Source organism: Crocuta crocuta, unplaced genomic scaffold (genome assembly GCF_008692635.1).
Source record: "Crocuta crocuta isolate KB4526 unplaced genomic scaffold, BGI_CrCroc_1.0 scaffold154, whole genome shotgun sequence".
Taxonomy (NCBI): Eukaryota; Metazoa; Chordata; class Mammalia; order Carnivora; family Hyaenidae; genus Crocuta; species Crocuta crocuta.
The window spans coordinates 16,540,107-16,560,307 of NW_027530545.1; the positions used below are offsets into that span (position 1 = coordinate 16,540,107).

Below are 20,201 nucleotides of genomic sequence, written 5' to 3' on the forward strand. Positions count from 1 at the left end.
AAAAAAAAAAAAAAAAAAAACCTCTAAAGTATTTCGAGTATAAAAACTAGCTTTTTGAGTGTTAGAGAGAATCTCTCAGTATTTTCAACATGTTTATCCTCTTTTTGGACAGATAATGTTCACTTATAAAATCAGAAATCAGATTTTCATTTTTCTTCCTAAAGGTATAATATTAGGCACTTTTCATACACATTTCTGAAAAATCTCCTTTCTGAGAATATACAACAATAAATATTTCTTACCTGAATCATATGAATAAAGTCCCACTTCTGAATTTCTTTTTTCTCTATGATTCTGTTTTGATATTCAGATGATGTCTCCTTATGCCAAACAAACTTTATGTTCTCAAGGTTTGATGTCTTGGCTACAAGCTCTAAAATACAGGGAAGAGGTGGCACACCATCAATTTTAATTGCAAATGCAGAATCCATTTCCATTTCGAATTTTAATGCAATCAATGTTATATACATAACAGATATAAAGCACATTTTTCTTTTTTATGTAGCTCTGAAAGAGCAGAGAGTTCATCCTGATTTTTTTTCTAGTGTTAAATGAAATTAGAGATGAAAGAGTCAATAAGAAATAATAATGAGAGGGGCGCCTGGGTGGCTTAGTCGGTTAAGCGTCCGACTTTCGCTTAGGTCATGATCTCACGGTTCGTGGGTTCGAGCCCCGCGTCGGGCTCTGTGCTGACTGCCAGCTCGGAGCCTGGAGCCTGTTTCAGTCTGTGACACCCTCTCTCTCTGGCCCTCCCCTGCTCACGCTGTCTCTCAGTCTCTCCCAGAAATAAATAAAACATTAAAAAAATATATTAAAAAAAAAAGAAATAATAATGAGAATGCTGATCAGACATGAATATATTGTCTCTGTATTGATGAGGAATCAACTGATGAATTGTATCAATGCCAAACAAGTGATATGATTCTGTAACCCAGGAGTCACTAGACCATGGGCCATGGACTATATCTAGACCATCTCCTCTTTCTAAGTGGACTGCAAGCTAAAATACATATACTACTGAATTTCCTGACTGTATGCCTATCTTTTATATCTCATGTCATTGCACCTTAAAATGGCTGAATAAAATCAAAGGAAGAATAATATTTCATGATATGTGAAAATGATATAAAATTCAAATTTTAATGTTTATAAATAAAGTTTTATTGGAACATATGAACACTCAGTTTATCAGTATGATCTATGGCTGCCTCTGTGCAGCATTGATTAGTTGTGACAGAGATCATGTGGCCTTCTATGTCTAAAACGTTGACTGTGTGTGTTTTTTAGAGAAGTTTGCTGACTCCTGCTATAATCCATTAAACACAAGCTCTTTAAGAGCAAGGATTCTGTTTAAATATTTCTGAATGAATTAATGACTCTGTCTCTAAGAAAAAACATCATCAACAGAGGTTGATGACCAGGGAATAGATGAAAAGTCAGTAAAAGAGGAAGTCTAATTATTCACTGTTCATATTTCTGAGGTGTTAGTCATGTCTGCCAAGAAAACAAATTAAATATGTTCTTTTTCCCAGTAAGCTTACAAAGAAACATATCACAGCAATTATGTTGTTAATGATTGAGGGGACAAATTTGGAATGATAAGCCTTTCGGGATAGGATTTGACATACAACACCATAGGTTACAGGTACCTTTGTACTTGGCAATTTGCTCACCACTTGGCTCAACAACTTCATTGTTGATATGAATTCCTGGATATTGAGCCTGCACTTTGGAAAGAATTTGAAGATCAATTTCACCTAGAAGACAAGCATATGGAACAAATCATGTAAGTCCAAAAGAAATGATTAGGAATAATTTGAGGTAGTTTCTTACCTGTCTTACTTGTACTAGGAAAGTCCAGCATAAGTAAAGAACAATGCTTACCTGTTTCCCTGCCACACTGTCTGTGAAGCTAGGTTGTAAGTGGGAATAATAATATGATTTGAGGAGTGCTATGATTGCTATTCCTTCCTTCATTATATAACCTTCATTTGTTATCTAGTACTCCATTATGTTAACTCAAAGATGCCATTGATTCTAGGACTCCATTAACTTTTCTTTTTATACAACTAAGTCAGAAGAAACACTGTCAATTATAATTTTGATTCCATCAACTGAAAGATGTATCCCAATTTCAAAGATGTTAAAATATGGGGGAAAAAAAAGCACCTTAGAATTGATAAACTAGGCTAAACCAGAACCATATAAAATATGTCAGAAGAGGGGCACCTGGGTGGCTCAGTGTCTGACTCTTGATTTCAGCTCTGGTATGATCTCATCGTTTGTGAGTTTGAGCCCCACATCTGGCACTGTGCTGATGCCACAGAGCCAACTTGAAATTCTCTCCCTCCCTCTCTCTGCCCCTCACCCATCTCAAAATAAATAAATAAACTTTAGAGAAATGTCAGAAGAAAAATATGTTAGGTACAAAAAGTGACACAAAAACATGTCAGACATCTACCTTCAGATACATCATGGTCTAGTGCATGACACAGACATGGAAGGAGCCCTGTCAGGTTGCACCATGGTGGGAAGAGGAAAGGAGACAGTGAGGAAGAGGGCAGGAGGAGAGGTCAGAGAAATGGAAAGCTTTATGGAAGCAGACCACTCCTGAACTCTGTGTTACAGGGTCAGTGAAAGTTAGCTGAGAGACTTCTGGGGAAATGAAGAACTGCAGGTACATAAGATAGCAGGGCAGAGATAAGAAATCAGGAAACGGAATGGTACACATGGACTAATAGAAGCTCAGAGTTTTGGAATACTGGACAAGGGAGAGCCTCCAAGAAAAAGGCGATTCTAGTGAGGTAAATGGAGAGGAGGCTATGGCAGAATAGATATTTATTCACTAATTCATGTACCAACAATTATTTGTTTACTACGTGTGCAGCACTGCACTAGGCTCTAGCAAATAATGATGGGAAGACCACAGAGATATCTGTGTGCATAAAAATTTAGCTTGTAAGTGACTACATGAGAGAGAGAGTGATAAGTTTGATTGGCCTTGAGTTCCGGACCTGTCTTCTCTACTTACTAGGTGTATATAACTTACAGCAATTTGCATTACCTTTCCAAGCTGCATTTTCCTCATCAGAAACATAGCAATAATATAGTGCATAATTAATTTGTTGTGAGAGTTCAGTGAGGCAATACATATAAAACTCAGTGCAATAAATGTTACCTGTTCATTAGTTTTATTGTTATCTTTGAGTGTCGTGCCTCTCTTTCAAAATACCTCCTCTGTCCCTATTGCTGATGCCTCCAACTTATGTTCTGTGTCTATTCCCTAAGGTTATGATGTTGACCTTTACTAAAGTAGACCTGTGTGGTGGTAAAACTAGCATATGAAAATCATGTTAGTCTTTAACATTTTGGCATAAATGACATTAACAGAACCTTTACAAGGTTAGATACAGCAAGCAACAAAAGCATGTTATAAGACTAGGTCTGGAAGGAAGGAAATGAGGAAGAGAACTCAAAAACAAAAGATACTAGACTAGGAAAAGAGGCTAGTTTAACAGTATCATGAAAGCCCCAAGGACTGGTAATAGGAGCTGGTGGAGGTTGGGAGGGGAAGGAGTGGGAAGGAAGCTGAATGGAGGATAAAGGAGCCTATGTGAAAATTTTCTGCCCTCACCAACATCAACGTTTTATACCTTTGTTAATAATTCCAGCTCCCACTTACTGGCCACCTACTATTTGGCAAAGACTGTGCTAGGCACTTTACTTGGATCATCTCGCTTAAACCTGACCACAATGTTATCACAAACTCCACAATATTATTTCCAAGCACATAAGGTGATTTGAGTAATTTGACACACAGGGGATATTAATATGCCTAAAGTTAAAGGCACAGTTTTCTTTTTTTTTTTTTAATATTTTTATTTATTTCTAGGAGAGAGAGAGACAGCGTGAGCAGGGGAGGGTCAGAGAGAGAGGGAGTCACAGACTGAAACAGGCTCCAGGCTCTGAGCCGGCAGTCAGCACAGAGCCCGATGCGGGGCTCGAACCCACAAACTGCGAGATCATGACCTAAGCGAAAGTCGGACGCTTAACCGACTAAGCCACCCAGGCGCCCCAAAGGCACAGTTTTCTGACTCTAAAGTGTTACTTCTACTTCGTACTAAGAAATAGAAGGATACTAAGTACTAAAAGGGCACAAGAAATTTTTCTTTTCAATAACTATTTGTGAATGGTAATAATAAAATAAATAATAAATAAAAAATAATAACTAGGGCACAAAGCTGACTAAAAAAAAAGCCTGTGGACTAATGAGAAACAGATTCTACTTGCCCCAAAGGATCAGAGGCCCCAAATTCTAATCTTGCCTGTATCAACCTGGCCATATATTTTAAACAGAAAAAAATCATCAATTCTGAGGATCCCAAATCCAGCATTTTGAAACTCAGAAGGTTGCAGTAATTTCCCCTTGGGGCTTGATGAACTCCTCCTCCTAAGATGGACCCCAACATTGTGGATCTGCCCAAAATGGCTTAATGTATCTAGAACAAATCCAGGGTATATTCCTATATTGTTACTTTCCCAGCCAGCAGAACGCTCTATCACAGTTAGAGCCAGCCAGTCCCTCCTTTTAGGGAAAATGATGGAGGAGACAATACTAGAATTACAATTGAGATATGGAAACCATGGGTTTACTTAACAGCCTCTAGAGTATGAGCCCACGTGTGGACATGAACATTTGTGTATTCACTGCTGGATCCTCTAGCAGAAATGAATGAACAACAAAAGGAGATAATGAAACTATTACATCAGGAATTAGCACATAAAGTTCATTTCTGACTGCATAAGTTGAGTGATCAGACTTCCTGCCTCTCCTTCATCTTCCAGCAAGGAGGAAGGCAGAGGGGCAGGCCGGGGCCATCCTGAGGAACAAGAGGTGGGAGGGCTTCTGGTCCCCCCCTCCCCTGGGCACATTCCATTTGTTGAGCTCCAGTCCCCACACAAGTCTCTGGTCAGAAAGAGGCCTTGTTTTGGGTTATGTTTTGTTTTTGTATAGGAGCCCCAGGCAGGGGTAGCAACACTTTTTAAATAAAAGACAACAGGTCCACTTTATGCTTGTTGTGCTGGTGTTCCATCTGGTTTTGTTTCTTATTCTAAGTTTATTATTATTTTTAACCAAATATTATCATTAGAGTTTTATTTTTGTAAAGTTTTTTTAAATAACTATTTTATAGTTACAGTATTCTTAGTATTTTATTGTATTTATAGTATTTTATACATAACTATAAAGAAGTTTTATAATAAAAACTTCAATAAATATTTTTAAAAATTATAATAATTTTAATTCTTTACTCACTGGCTACAACTCTCACTTGTAAAAGTATCCTGAGTTTGACAGTAAATAATGCTATCATGCTTATGAGACACTTACTTTCTGTGCTATGTTTATTATTTATGATGAACTCTATTATTTCTTATTGTGATAGAGAGATGGAGATATCACCCAAAATAAAAAATATTCCTTGATTTCATACCCTACATAGTTTGCTTTCTAGTATCCCTCAGAAAGAGGAGACATGCATTTTAAAAAATGATTTATATGAACATCATCAACAAAAAGAGAGTAACAGGTAGTTCACATGTTCTTCAGTATTATGTCCTATAGTCTAGGCTATAGCAATTCTTTAATTATATTTTTTAATATATCACCTGTACTGTTCACTATCCATCTAGTCTCCCAAGCTTTGCTGTTTGCTTCATCCTTCCCTAGCCATGGGTAACTTTTCCTGCCAAATGTTTCTTTACTTATTTTTTTTTTTTACCCTATTGGCAATCCTTGTTCAGGCCAAAATTATCTGTCTTGGAATACTGAAAAAATACCCTAAAAATCCACCCTATCTTTGATGAACTTTATGTCATCCCGAAAGCCATCACTACAACAATTATTCAAAACTCTGTGCTAAGCAAGTCCATCACTTCCCTGCTTAAAACCTAAGTGCTAATCAATTGGATAAAGTCCAAACTCCTTAACTGAGCATTGACCACCCTGCCTGATTCCTTATTCTCATCTCTCACAGCCTCAAATTTTGAAAGCTTTAGCTCTAGGAACCTTGAGTTTCTTGCATTTTTACCCTTTTTTCTCCCCTCTGTCCTCCATATACAACATGCTCTTCCATGCCTTTAGTCCTTTGCCCATGGCTTCTCCTCTGCCAGGAATGCTCTCCCTTCACTTCCTTATATCATCTAACTCCTATATGTCTTGAACTCTTCTACACTTGAGTAACTACCTTGGTGGTCTTTCCCACAGAGCCTGGAAATAGCATCAAAATCCTTTAGACAGAAACTACCCATCATTTGACTAGAGTTGGCAACAAAGATAAAACCTTGTGTTCCCTGATCTAAAGTATTCTTTACTTCACTTACTTTATTCACTAGAAAAGGCTTGATTCCAATGGATTTGTTAAAAAGTCCCAAAGACTCTAAAATGCTAGACTGAACAACTGAGCAGGTTTTATCATCAATCACTGAAAAGCAAGTGAGGGGTTATCAGACCCTGTAGTATCACTAGCCAGTAGTAAAGAGATTCAAACAAATAAACAAAAACAAAAATAAAAAAGGAAGGAGACCATTTGTTCTTTCTCAACTGAATTCTCCTGAGTAGGAGCTGTGACATTATGAATGCATTCCAGTATAAAACCTATAAATGCTTTTAGAGAGCACACAAGCCAAACTAATGTGCCAAAAGAATGGGGGAAAGTAAACTAGAAATGAATCAATCAAATAATTCAGAAATTGTCAGCAAATTTAGGGGTAAACAAAATAAATGTGTAAGCCAGCAGCCCATTTTTATTGTAGATTGAAAAAGCCTCCTGGGAATCTTAACTTTGAGTTCTAAAAAATAGCATTTAAGGGGAAGAAGGCTATCACAAAGTCAGTCTCCTTTTATATATGATCTCTCATCAGGCATTGCTTGATCATAGTTCTGACAATAGTAGGCTACTTTTTTTGTTGTTGTTTTTTTTTAATTTCTGAGAGAGAGAGAGACAGAGAGAGACAGCATGAGCAGGGGAGGGTCAGAGAGAGAGGGAGATACAGAATCCAAAACAGGCTCAAAGCTCTGAGCTGGCTGTCAGCACAGAGCCCGATGCGGGTCTTGAACCCACGAACTGTGAAATCATGAGCTGAAGTCAGACGCTTAACCGACTGAGCCACCCAGGTGCCCCTGCTACTTATTTTTTTTAACGTTTATTTATTTTCGAGAGAGAGAGAATGCATATGGGGACAGGCAGAGCGAGCAGGGAACAGAGGATCTGAAGTGGGCTCTGCACTTGACAACATGAGCCTGATGCAAACTCACAAATCGTGAGATCATGACCTGATCCAAAGTCAGACTCAACCGACTGAGCTACTCAGGTGCCCCAGGAGACTATTTATTTTTAATATCCTAACCTCTAGATACATAAATGCCAACAATTGTTTGGGTTAACTAAAGCCTTATTATGTTGTTTCCCCTTAACGTTTTGGAACAAAATCTGCAGTTCCCTGTGACAAATGGAAAAACTATAATGATTAAACAACTCTATTTCAATATACTATCCTTCTTTTGGAGTCTGTGCATTTTATTATGATGTAACTGATTTTCTCAGTTTGTTAATATATGAAACTTTAGCAAAATTGGTAAAATCTAAACAGGTCAAACTGTTACAAAATATTTCATTTCAATATACAATGTTTAGAGAGATACACACCAATTTACAATCATTGGTTATTTCGGGGTGGTGGAATTATAGGTTATTTTTCATTCTCCCCCTCTTTTTACCTTTTATTCTTGTGACTTGCTCATTCCAGAATTGGAAGCGTGTACCTTCCACTCAATTTACCCATTTTGTCCATACTCCCAAACCCCACCCCTCTGGCAACCATGTTTGTTCTCTGTATATATGAGTCTGTTTTTGCTTCGTTTGTTTTAATTTTTATTTATTTTTTAATTGTTTTGTAACGTTTGTTTATTCTTGAGAGAGAGAAAGAGAGAGAGAGAAAACACTAGTAGGGAAGGAACAGAGAGAGAGGGAGACACAGAATCTGAGCAGGCCCCAGGCTCTGAGCTGTCAGCACAGAGCCCAGTGCAGGGCTTGAACTTACAAACTGCAAGATCATGACCTGAGCCTAAGTCAGACACTTAACTGGCTTAGTCACCCAGGTGTCCCATGGTTGTTTGTTTGGTTTTTTAGATTCCATTTATAAATTAAATCATATGGTATTTGTCTTTCTCTGACTGACTCAATTCACTTGACCATAATACCCTCTAGGTCTATCCACGTTGTTGCAAAATGTCTATATATCATTCTTTTTTATGGCTGAGTAGTGTGTGTGTGTGTGTGTGTATGTGTGTGTGTGTACACTATACCTTCTTTATCCATTCATCAATCCATGGATACTTAGGTTGCTTTCATATCTTGGCTATTGTAAATAATGCTGCAATGAACATAGGGGTGCATGTTCCTTTCCAAATTAATGCTTTTGTTTTCTTTGGGTACATCCTCAGAAGTGGAATTGCTGGATTGTATGATACTTCTATTTTTAATTTTTTGAGGAACCTCCATAATGTTCCTCAAAGTTGCTGCACCAATTTACATTCCCACCCATGTGCATTTTCTCCACATCCTTGCCCAGACTTGTTATTTCTTGTCTTTTTTTTTTTTTTTTAATGTTTATTTGTTTTTGAGGGAGAGAGGAAGACAGAGTGCAAGCAGGAGAGGAACAGAGAGAGAGAGAGGGAGACACAGAATCTAAAGCAGGATCCAGACCTTGAACTGTCAGCACAGAGCCTGACACAGGGCTCAAACCCACAAACTGAGACTATGATCTGAGCTGAAGTTGGACGCTTAACTGGCTGAGCCACCCAGGCACCCCTCTGGTCTTTTTGATATTGGCTATTCTGACTAGTGTGAGGTGATATCTCATTGTGGTCTTGATTTTCATTTACCTGATGATTAGTGATGTTGAACATCTTTGCATGTGTTTGTTAGTCATCTATGTGTCTTCTTTGGAAAAATGTCTATTCAGATCCTCTGCTCATTTTTAATTGAATTGTTTAGTTATTTTGTTTGTTCGTTTGTTTGTTTTGGTGTTGAGTTGTAAAAGTTCTTTATATATTTTGGATATTAATCCCTCATCAGATATAGGATTTGGCATTCTATAGGTTGCTTTTTTTTTTTTTTTTAATTTCCTTCACCATGCAAAGGATTTTGTTTTGGTGTAGTTACAATAGTTTACTTTTGTTTTTGTTTCCCTTGCCTAAGGATACAGATTCAGAAAAATATTTCTAAGACCAGTGTCAAAGAGTTTATTGCCAATGTTTTGTTGTAGGAGTTTTAGGATTTCAGCTGTCACATTTAGACCTTTAATCCATTTTTAGTTTAATTTTATATATGGTTTAATAAGGTGGTTCATCTTTTGCATGTAGTCTAGGTTTTCAAGCACCATTTACTTAAGACACTCTTTTCCCTATTGTATATTCTTGCCTCCTTTGTTGTAAACTAATTGACCATATTAAATGTAGGTTAATTTCTGGGACCTATATTCTATTCTTTCGATTTGTGTGTCTATTTTGTGGCACTATGTGCCAGTACTGTACTGTTTTGATCACTACGCTTTGTCATATAACTTAAGGTCCAGAATTGTGATGCTGCCAGCTTTGCTTTTCTTCCTCAAGATCGCTTTGGCTATTTGGGGTCTTTTGTGGTTCCATCCAAATTTTATAATTGTTTTTTCTAGTTGTTTTGAAAAATGCTATTGGCATTTTGATAGGGATTGCATTAAATGTGTAGATTGCTTCAATTTCCTTCATAAGTTTAGGAGGAACTTGACGGAGGAACAAGGGGGAGAAGAAGGGCAGAAATGGTGGGGGAAAGGGAGAGAAGCAAACCATGAGAGACTTTTGAATGCTGACAAAAACTGAGGACTGATGGATGTGGGGGGAGGGGGGATGGGCATGGAGGAGGACACTTGTGGGGATGAGCACTGAGTGTTATGTGGAAACTAATTTGACAATAAACTATTAAAAAAAAAAAAGAAAAAAAATGTGTAGATTGCTTTGGGTAGTATAGACATTTGAACAATATTGTTCCTCCAATCCATGAGCATGGAATGTCTTTGTTTTACTTTGTGTTGTCTTCAATTTCTTTCATCGGTGTTTTATAGTTTTTAGAGTAACGGTCTTTCACCTCTTTGGTTAGGTTTATTCCTAGATATCTTATTATTTTGGGTGCAGTTGTAAGTGGGATTGTTTTCTTAATTTCTCTTTCTGCTGCTTCATTATTGGTATATAGAAATGCAATTGATTTCTGTACGTTGATTTTGTATCCTATGAATTTACTGAACTCATTTATCAGTTCTATCTATTTTTTGATGAAATTTTAGGGTTTGCTATACATAGTTTCATGTCATCTGCAAATAGTGAAAGTTTGACTTCTCCCTTACTGATTTGGGTGCCTTTAAGTTCTCTTTGTTGAAAACTTAAATAAAATAAAAGTGGTGACAATGGACATCATTGTATTGTTCCTGACCTATGGGAGAAGCTCTCAGTTTTCCCCATTGAACATATTAGCTGTGGGTTTTTCATATATTCCCTTTATTATGTTGAGGTCTATTCCCTCTAAGCCTACTTTGTTGAGGATTTTTATCAAGAATAGATGTAGTTTGTCAAATGCTTTTTCTGCATCTGTTGAAATGATCATATGGTCTTTATTGCTTCTCTTGATTGATGTATCACACTGATTGATTTGCAAATATTGAACCACCTTGCATCCTGGGAATAAATTTCACTTGATTATGTTGAATTTATTTTTTAATTGTGTGTTAGACTCTGTCAGCATTTTGTTGAGGATTTTTGCATCTATGTTCATCACTGATATTTGGTCTGTAGTTCTACTTTTTAGTGGTGTCTTTATCTGGTTTTGGTGTCAGGGTAATGCTGGTCTCATAGAATGAATATGAAAGTTTTCCTTGCTTTTTTATTTTTATTTTTTTGGAATAGTTTGAGAAGACTAGGTGTTAACTTTTCTTTAAATTTTTGCTATAAGTTGCCTGTGAAGCCATCTGGCCTTGGATTTTTGTTTGCTTGTAATTTTTTTGATTACTGATTCAATTTTTCTGCTGGTAATTACAAATTTTCTTCTTTTTTTGGTTTTAGTAGTTTATATGTTTCTAGGAATTCATCCATTTCTTCTAGATTGTCCGTCTTGTTGGCATATAGTTTTTCATAATCTTTTACAGTTATATTTCTGGGTGTTGTTTGTTATTTCTCCTCTCTCACTTGTGAATCTATTTATATGTGTCATTCTCTTTTTTGCTTCATAAGTCTGGCTAGCAGGTTATCAATTTTGTTGAGGTTTTTCAAAGAACCAGCTCCTAGTTTCACTGATATATTCTGTTGTGTTTTTAGTTTCTATATAATTTATTTCTGTTCTACTTTTTATTATTTCCTTCCTCCTGCTGGTCTTAGGTTTTGTTTGTTGTACTTTTTCTTGCTCCTTTAGGCGTAAGGTTAGGTTATTTGAGATTTTTCTTGCTTCTTGAGGTCAGCTTGTATCGCGATAAATTTCCTTCTTAGAACTGCTTTTGCTGCATCCCAAAGGTTTTGGCCTGTTATGTTTTCATTTTCATTTGTTTCCATTTTTATTTCTTCTTTCGTTTTCTGGTTGATCTATTTATCGTTTAGTAGCATGTTATTTAACCTCCGTGTATTTGTGGTCTTTTCAGATTTTTTCTTGTGGTTAACTTCTAGTTTTATAGTGTGTTAATCAGAAAAGATGAAGATGATTTCGATCTTCTTGAATTTTTGAGCCTTGTTTTTTGGCTTATTATGTAATCTGTTCTGGAGAATGTTCCATGTGCCCTTGAAAAGAATGTGTATTCTGCTGTTCTAGGATGGAATGTTCTGAATATATCCGTTAAATCTATTTGTTCCAGTCTGTCATTCAAAGCCATTGTTTCCTTGTTGATTTTCTGTTTAGATGATCTGTCCATTGATGTCAGTGGGGTGTTAAAATCCCCTACTATTATTGTATTATTATCAATTAGTTCCTTTATATTTGTAACTAACTGTTTTATATATGTGGGTGTTCCTATGTTGGGTGCATAAATATTTACAATTGTTATATCTTCTTAGATTATTCCCTTTATTATTACATAATGTCCTTTGTCTCTTGTTAGAGTCTTTGTTTTAAATTCTGTTTTGTCCTATATAAGTATTGCTACTCTAGCTCTCTTTTGACATCCATTTGCATGATAGATGTTTCTCCATCCCCTCACTTTCAATCTGCGGGTGACTTTAGTTCTGAAATTAGTTTCTTGTAGGCAGCATATAGATGGTTCTTGGAATTTTATACATTTCATCACCCTAAGTCTTTTGATTGGAGCATTTAGTCCATTTACATTCAAAATAATTATTGCTAGATATGTATTGCCATTTTATTATTTGTTTTGTGGTTGTTTCTGTATATTTCCTCTGAACCTTTGTCTTTCTTTCATGATTTGATGTTGTTCTTTAGTGATATATTTGGATTTCTTTCTCCTTATTCTTTAGATATTTATTAGTGGTTTTTGATGTATGGTTACCAATAGGTTTGCATATAACCTTTTCTGCGTATAGCAGTCTATATTAAGTTGATGACCATTTAAGTTTGAACCCATTCTTTACTTTTCTTCTCCCCATATTTTAAGTATATGTTGCCATATTTTATATTCTTTTATTTTTTGACTTCACTGACTGATTTTTTTATAGAATAATTAATTTTTACTGCTTTTGTGTTTCTTACCTCTGTACTGTAACTTTTGTTCTCTTCTTTCTCTTCAGAGAGTCATTATATATGTGTGTGTGTGTGTGTGTGTGTATTTCTGGCAATGTGGTTTAGTGGTCATGAACTCCTTTAGTTTTTGTTTGTTTGGGAGAATATTTATCTCTCCTGTATTCATAATGATAGCCTTGTTGGATAGAGTATTCTTGGCTGCAGATTTTTCCCATTCAACACTCTGAATGTATCATGCCACTCCCTTCTGGCTAAGAAAGTTTCTGCAGCAAAATCTCCTGCTAGCCTTACAGGTTTTGCCTTGCATGTTACTGTCTTTTTTTGTCTTGATGCTTTAAAAAACTTTTTCCTTATCACTATACTTTGCCAATTTAATTACAATATATCTTGGTATGTATCTGCCTTTCTTGATTTTGATGGTGCTTTTAGACCTGAATATCCTTCCCCAGATTGTAGTAGTGTTCAGCTATTATATCTTTACATAAATTTTCTCCCCCCACCTTCTTCCAGTGTTATTTTTTTGTCAAACAAAACATGCTTATTTTGACTTACAAAGTTAAATGAAAACTAATTTCTTAAATCCCCCTCCTTGCAAATCTCTTTTCTTTTTTTTTTTTTAATGTTTTATTTATTTCTAGGAGAGAGAGAGAGAGAGACAGCGTGAGCAGGGGAGGGCCAGAGAGAGAGGGAGTCACAGACCGAAACAGGCTCCAGGCTCTGAGCTGGCTGTCAGCACAGAGCCCGACGCGGGGCTCGAACCCACGAACCACGAGATCATGACCTAAGCGAAAGTCAGACGCTTAACCGACTAAGCCACCCAGGCGCCCCACAAATCTCTTTTCTTTGTACCACTCTGTCCCTGAAATTAGCCACAACTATAAAATAACTTCTCATTGCTCTTTTTAGGCTATGTTAAATGCTTTACTTAATTTTACAGTCAAATATTTTGTGGTTGTAATATCTTGATTTCATATGAGCCATATTTTAACTTTATTATGCCTATATTTAGAGGGATATATATTTGAAACCCATGACAGTGGAACTTATAAAAAGTTCAAAAACAAGGAAAGGGGGGAATCTCATCTTCTAGACATCTTTTCTCCACTCCCTAAACTTCAACGATATATTGAAATAGCAGAGGAATGTGGTGTTTTTGCTCTAAATCCAAGTCAGCTGATTAAAAATGGAAAAACTATGAAAAGGAAAAGTTAGATGTTATCGATAGACAAAACTGGGCTCAAATTTAGTATTTACCAGAATTACCTTATACATACATATTAATATCTCTGCCCTTTAAAGTACATACCTATAAATTAGGATAATGTGGTTTATGCTACTGAGTCATTGTAAAGGTTGAAAACTATATGGAGGTAATATACTTCAGTTCATGATTATATAGTAATTGCTAAAGAAATTGAAACTATTATATTCAGCAAATTCAGCAAATATTTTTGAGCACCTACTAAATGTCAGGCTCTAATCAAAGGATATATAGTAATGAATAATGCAGATGAAAACATTCAGCTGTTATGGATGATGATAAGCCCCATAAAGAAAAACCAAGTCAAAAAAGAATGAGGGGAAAGCCATGTTGGGGGAGGGGGGTGTGATTTTCAACTGGATGGTCAAGTAGGCTTCATGGAAAAAGTGACACTTAACAGAAAGTTGAAGGAGACTGGGAATCAGGGAAATCAGATTTTCCCTTCTAAATGGGCAGCCCCATAATAAAATGACAATTGGGAAGAGTGCGCAGCATGTATTCATATTGCCTGCTTTGTTCTTCTGACTTAGCCTACATCAAATGAAACACAAATCCCAGCTTGAGAACCCTGGGTCTTCCCCAAATGAGAAAATCTGCAGATCAAAAGAAAAAAAAGTGGAGTATTAAAGACCGTGAAGATATCTCTTGCCATTTGATTTCCACCTATTATTGCTTCATTTCTCATATCGAAATATGTGTGAATTCTTTAGATTATCAGCAGGAAAAATTTTATTCTATTACATGTTGCATTAAGATTATTATCTTCCTTGTTCTCTCTACTAGAATATCGAGCATGAAAAAAATTGTTTGTAGGGAGAAAAATTGCCCAGATAACTCTGTGCTTAGTGATGAAAAATAATTTCAGCTATGGGTTTGCAACCAGAGCAAGAACTATCTGATTCTGAGCAGCAGTGGGAAAGATAGAAGATTGTTGACAAGATCACCTCATCTCTCTCTCCTTCTCTCTCTCTGTCTCTGTCTCTTTTTCCTGGGTAAGTATTGAGTATCCAGCATTGAGGCAACTCTGTCAGTACGGAAATAGGTGAGTAGAATATTAAAATAGCTATAAGGTCTCAGGAAGGGGATTATAAATATAATTTCTGAGTCAAAAGGGCATTGCCATTTGCTTTCGTGTGTCTTCTGGCTGTTAGCCCAGGAAAAACAAAACTGCCTGTATGCTTGGCAATTGCAGGAAGCCTAAGAAAAGCCATGCTGCCAAAATGTTGTATGAAATACAAACTTAGAGAAAATGTTCCAAAGGGTGTTGAACATTCAAGTGTAGAGAGATTTGATAGACAACTCACATAAAAGACTGAATTTTGCCTTAACTTTTAGTTTGTAAATTTTAAACATATAGATATTTGACTGCTACATTAGGACATATATAGAGAGAAGTAAATTTTATCTATGTAATATTATAATGTTTAAAAGTTATATTGAGTTACCCTTAGTGAAGTGCCAAATTTCTATGTTCCTCAAGCCCAAAGACAGGATTTATAAGATGAAACTACTTGAACTGGCAAAGACAGTCCAAGATAATCATGTAGATGGTGTGATTTCATCAATATTGGCATGCATGCATGTTCTCTCGTGCTTCTTCTCTGTCTCAAATAACCTTCACAAGCTCTCATAAGAGCCTGCAACGTTAATAATTGTTAAAACACAAATGTTGTTGAGAATTATCAGTGATTTATACCCTTTATGAGTAGAGTCTGAGGACCTGCTGTCCTCATGGAATAAAAAGCAAGAAATAATCAGTATTATCAATAGTATCTCAAGGAGGAGACAGTGGACAACCACCATCTTTTTTGTTTACCCTTAGCTCATCATCATGGCTAACATGTACTTGGAGTAGGTACGATAGAATCTATGTACTCTGAAGAAGATTTCTGCTAAGCTACAACACAGATGAGATGGTTCTTAAAACATTTGTACAAGTATAATGCTATTTGCCAGTGAGTAAAAAATGGCCAAAGGACAATTGACCCAAAAACTGTCCAAAAAGCAGTGCTTTGGACATGAGCTACAGAGCTAAAGTTGCTATCAGAAGTCAGTCTACTCTTTATCATCATCTGTCATCATCTATAAGATTATAGTTTTAACTGGGTTTATTTTTTCTGTCCCTAGCTATAAAATACTGTAGAAAACTTGAGAAATAGACAAAGGAATAAAGTAGAAAATAAAATAAATACCTCACCACCAGAGAAAACAAAAGTTAACATTTTGGTTTATTTCCTTCTGAGTTCTTCCCTTTACTTAAAAAAAACCAATTTCCTTTATTCTACATAAGTGAGATTATTATGTATATGAGTTATTTTGATTTTCTCACTTGAAAGTTAAACCACTAATATATCAAAATTTGTTTAAATGAGTTATTTGTGGCAGCAACACTATATCCTCTAAAATGGATATGTGGAATAATTGATTTAACTATTATCTTTGATATTATAAATACAATATACATTTATATAAATATATGCGCTTATATGTGGAAATATATAAAATATGTATTTACATATGTAAATACATGTACATATTATATATGTATTTACATATGTAAATACATATTTTATCTATAGTTATATAGTTATATGTAGTTAGTTTAAAAATTTTCACCATCATGAAGAACCTGACAATAAATCATGACTTTTTCTGCAAAATCTTAATTTTTTTCAGATTAATTCCAAGAACCAGAATTAGTGGTTAGAATGAGACCCTTTATTTTTGGTGGTGTTAAAAATAAAAATACAAAACAGAAAAAGCCTAGGGACAAGGGTTCCAGATGCTGAGAAAGGATGCAGGCTGAAGAACTGTAACGCAATTCTAAGAGGCCCCCTCGTTGGACAGGAACAATCTAATTGCTGGAGCACTTGGAAATGGGAGGGGGGTGGTAAGGGGCCAGTGGTAACAGGGTGGAAGCAGAGATGTCCAGGAGTCCATGAGGAAGGGCTGAAGCAGCAGCTGGGGTGTGTTAGGACAGCAGGGGAGTGGCTATTTATTATGTCAATCTTTTTACAGCCAGCATGACCAGGCATTTGTGTATTAGATGAACATCAGAACTCTTCTTGACACAATGTCACATTACTTTCAGGAAAATTTCATTTAATTTCATGCCTTTACTTTTTGTACATGAAAGCTTCCACATCCTTATCATCTCATGAGTATTACATATTGGCTTTTTTAAATCTCCTCAAACTGTTCTCAGTAAAAGATTTAATTTTTTGTCCAAGTAGGTTGCTTATTTTTGTATTAAATATAATTATTAGCTAACTAATCCAACATGCTTTCATCATTTCTATCAGTTTCTATCAGTTTCATCATTTCTATCTTGCTAATAGAGACAAAGCTACAGAAGACCCTGTGCATTGACCCCAATCTCTATATATTTTTAGGTTCACCATCCATAAAATAAAGATGGTAACAGACCCCCTGCACCAGGGTTGCATGAGTGTGTATATTAAATCACAAAGTTTTATTCAGTAGTAAATGTCAAGTGGAAGCCTATTTACTAATTAAGAGATTGTCTTACACTGTTATAAAAGAACTGGTGAGATACAAAATTTTCCTTCAGGACAATTACAGATAAGCACACGCTAAGGACTTCCAAGTACATCGTAGCTACTCAAAACTGTGAATGAAAACACTCATATATTAACAAAACAAGAATGTGGATCTGTCATATTGCTTTCTATCTGTTTTATCTATATCAGGCCATTACTGAGTTCTTATTAATTCTAAGGCTGTACAACTGAGTTTATTGGCTTTTCTAAGTATACGGTAATTTAATCTGCAAATAATGGTAAGTGTGTCTTCACTTTGCTCATTATCCTGTTTTCCTGTTTCAAGCCTTATTGAATTCATCAAAACAATCTTGTTTACTCTGGCTTTAATGCCAGTGGTCCCAATGTTGTAATATTATGTTTGCGTCTCTCAAATTGGTAATGTATCTGTTGTTAACAATACTTCTGTGTTCACTGAAAGGTTTAAAAACAATACAATGGGGTTAATTATTTTGTTTAAAATATATATGAAGAAATAGTTTATTTTTAAATGAGATAGTTATGAATGCCTTTAACAAATGCCTTTATATCTGAGGCCCCATGCTATGATTAACCAAAGGAGACAGTCCTAAATTCTCTAGTCAATCAGTAAACTCCCTATCCTTCTATAGAATTAACTGCTAGCATGCTGCATATTAATAAAATAGTACTTACTCATTTCAAGTTATAAGCAATCTGAATACAGGTTAAAAATTATCTAGCTGTATACAAGTCACAGTTAAATTCCACTTCCTTAATATAGCCAAACGTGGTGTTAGCCATACCACTCTGGAGAAATGCCTACCTTTTTCTAGAAGGTTACTCATGAAACCATAGCTTTTCTAGACCAAAAGCACCTTTAATGGCCCCACCATCAAAGAAATCAGTGCCTAAGTCCTTTCTACATGTTGTCTGAGAAGTAACTTTTTAGCCTATGCTGCTGCCAAGAGTCAAAGATAATGCCTTCTGTCAAGATAGGTGCTTTCACTTCTGGGCAGGTTTGATCATTTCTAAATTATAATATTGGATCAAGAAATCTTTTTCTCCTTTTATCATCGGTTCTTTAGCAGCAAATATTCTGTAGTTTGATCAACAGGAAATATCTGAAGATGGGAATATGCACAGTAAAAAAAATTATTTTCTGAGCCCCCCCAAAAATCCCCTAATTCTCTGTATTCCCCAGTCATTCCCAATTTGCTAATACAGACTATTGACTTACTCTGAATCACTGGAAAACATTAATCTTTGCTTCTTACCACCTCCTGGCTTCTAAACCTGACACACTGGCTTGTTTAGTTCCTGCCCTAATTATATTTGTTTCACTTCTTTCCAACTAGCTTAAAAAATTAAACTTATGTGTCACCTTAACATGTCATTTGTGAGCAGAGATAAAAATCAATAATCTGAAAAGATTAAATTTTCAAACAGTTGGTTATTACTAAGTACCAAATATCCTCTTTTCCAAGTAAATAATTAACTTCTATATCTGTTTAATGTAATTTGTTGAACTGGACTAAAGTCAAGAACTGGGATTTTGTTCTGCTTTGGTGGTTCTCAGGTTTCTTATCTTTAAAATTAGATGTTTATGATACCCAAACTTTTCTCTTTTTTAACCTCAGTAGGAATGCTGATGTCTATATGTGGCAGAACAATAAAACTACCTAACTGCTGCCAACATATGTCAGCATAATTATTACCGAAAAAATGTTATGAGAGTGTTCATACTGCCTATATTTCATTTGTGAGTTGCTTCAGTTGATTAAAAATTACCTATTAACATACATACTATTATTGTTATGGCAATTGAGTAAGTACACTAAAGGTTAGTAAAAATAGAAGTAGAAAGTTAGATAAAATAAGATTATTTCAGTATCGTTTTGTCTAATCCTTATAAAACTTTCTGGAATTTGAACATAAGAACTGAACACAGATTCTCCTTTAAGCAAAGCCCAGAGCAAGAAGAATGCATTGCCCATTACTGCCTTCTGGAACATTTTTCCAGGAGTAACTGCATGCACTATAAATAAGTAGCATTCTCCTTTACCAAAAAAGAATATGGATTTCTTTTTCTCCACGTACTATGTAGCATAAAGATACAATATTCATTAAAAATCAAATAATAATGAAGCTCCATTAGGTGGTTAATTTGAAGAAGCATCAGTATTGAGGATGAACCAAAAAGCATATTCTGTGAGACTTAGAATACAGTGCAGCTGTTCTTGATATCTAAAAACAGCTGCTGAAGTGAACATGGTATGAGTACTTCAAGATCTTGAATAAAGCAATTCCAGCTACTTTGTGTGTCATTAAAGCACAAATTCATGCACTGTACACAACACAACTTTATATTTCCCAGTGTGGACTCTGGAAAAGCTACATGGTCTGTATTGCCTTTCATGATGTTTTCCCCTGATTTCCTCTCCTTCTTTATTTTTGAGTTCACATACATATTTAGTACATTTTTCTAACATTAAATATATAATCTGTGGCTAGCAGTGTGATTTATCAGTTGTATTTAATTGATGTGGAAGAATAAAGATGGCATTAAAAAGTTTGCCATTAATTTCCTCTCTTTTGAAGTGGGCAGAGCCCTAACAATTGCTCAGCTTCTGAATTGAATAGCCAAACACC

General features: G+C 35.6%; 1 protein-coding gene across 1 annotated transcript in view; it reads right to left on the reverse strand.

Moving 5' to 3' along the window:
- HNMT (histamine N-methyltransferase) overlaps positions 1 to 20,201 on the reverse strand; it is a 46,066-nt gene that overhangs the window by 8,600 nt on the left and 17,265 nt on the right. Inside the window, exons 3-4 of the mRNA XM_077767816.1 lie at positions 1,650 to 1,757; positions 243 to 373 (exon numbers count right to left, since the gene is read on the reverse strand). Of these exons, the coding sequence (XP_077623942.1) occupies positions 243 to 373; positions 1,650 to 1,757 (239 nt within the window). The remainder of the gene's footprint in view (positions 1 to 242; positions 374 to 1,649; positions 1,758 to 20,201) is intronic.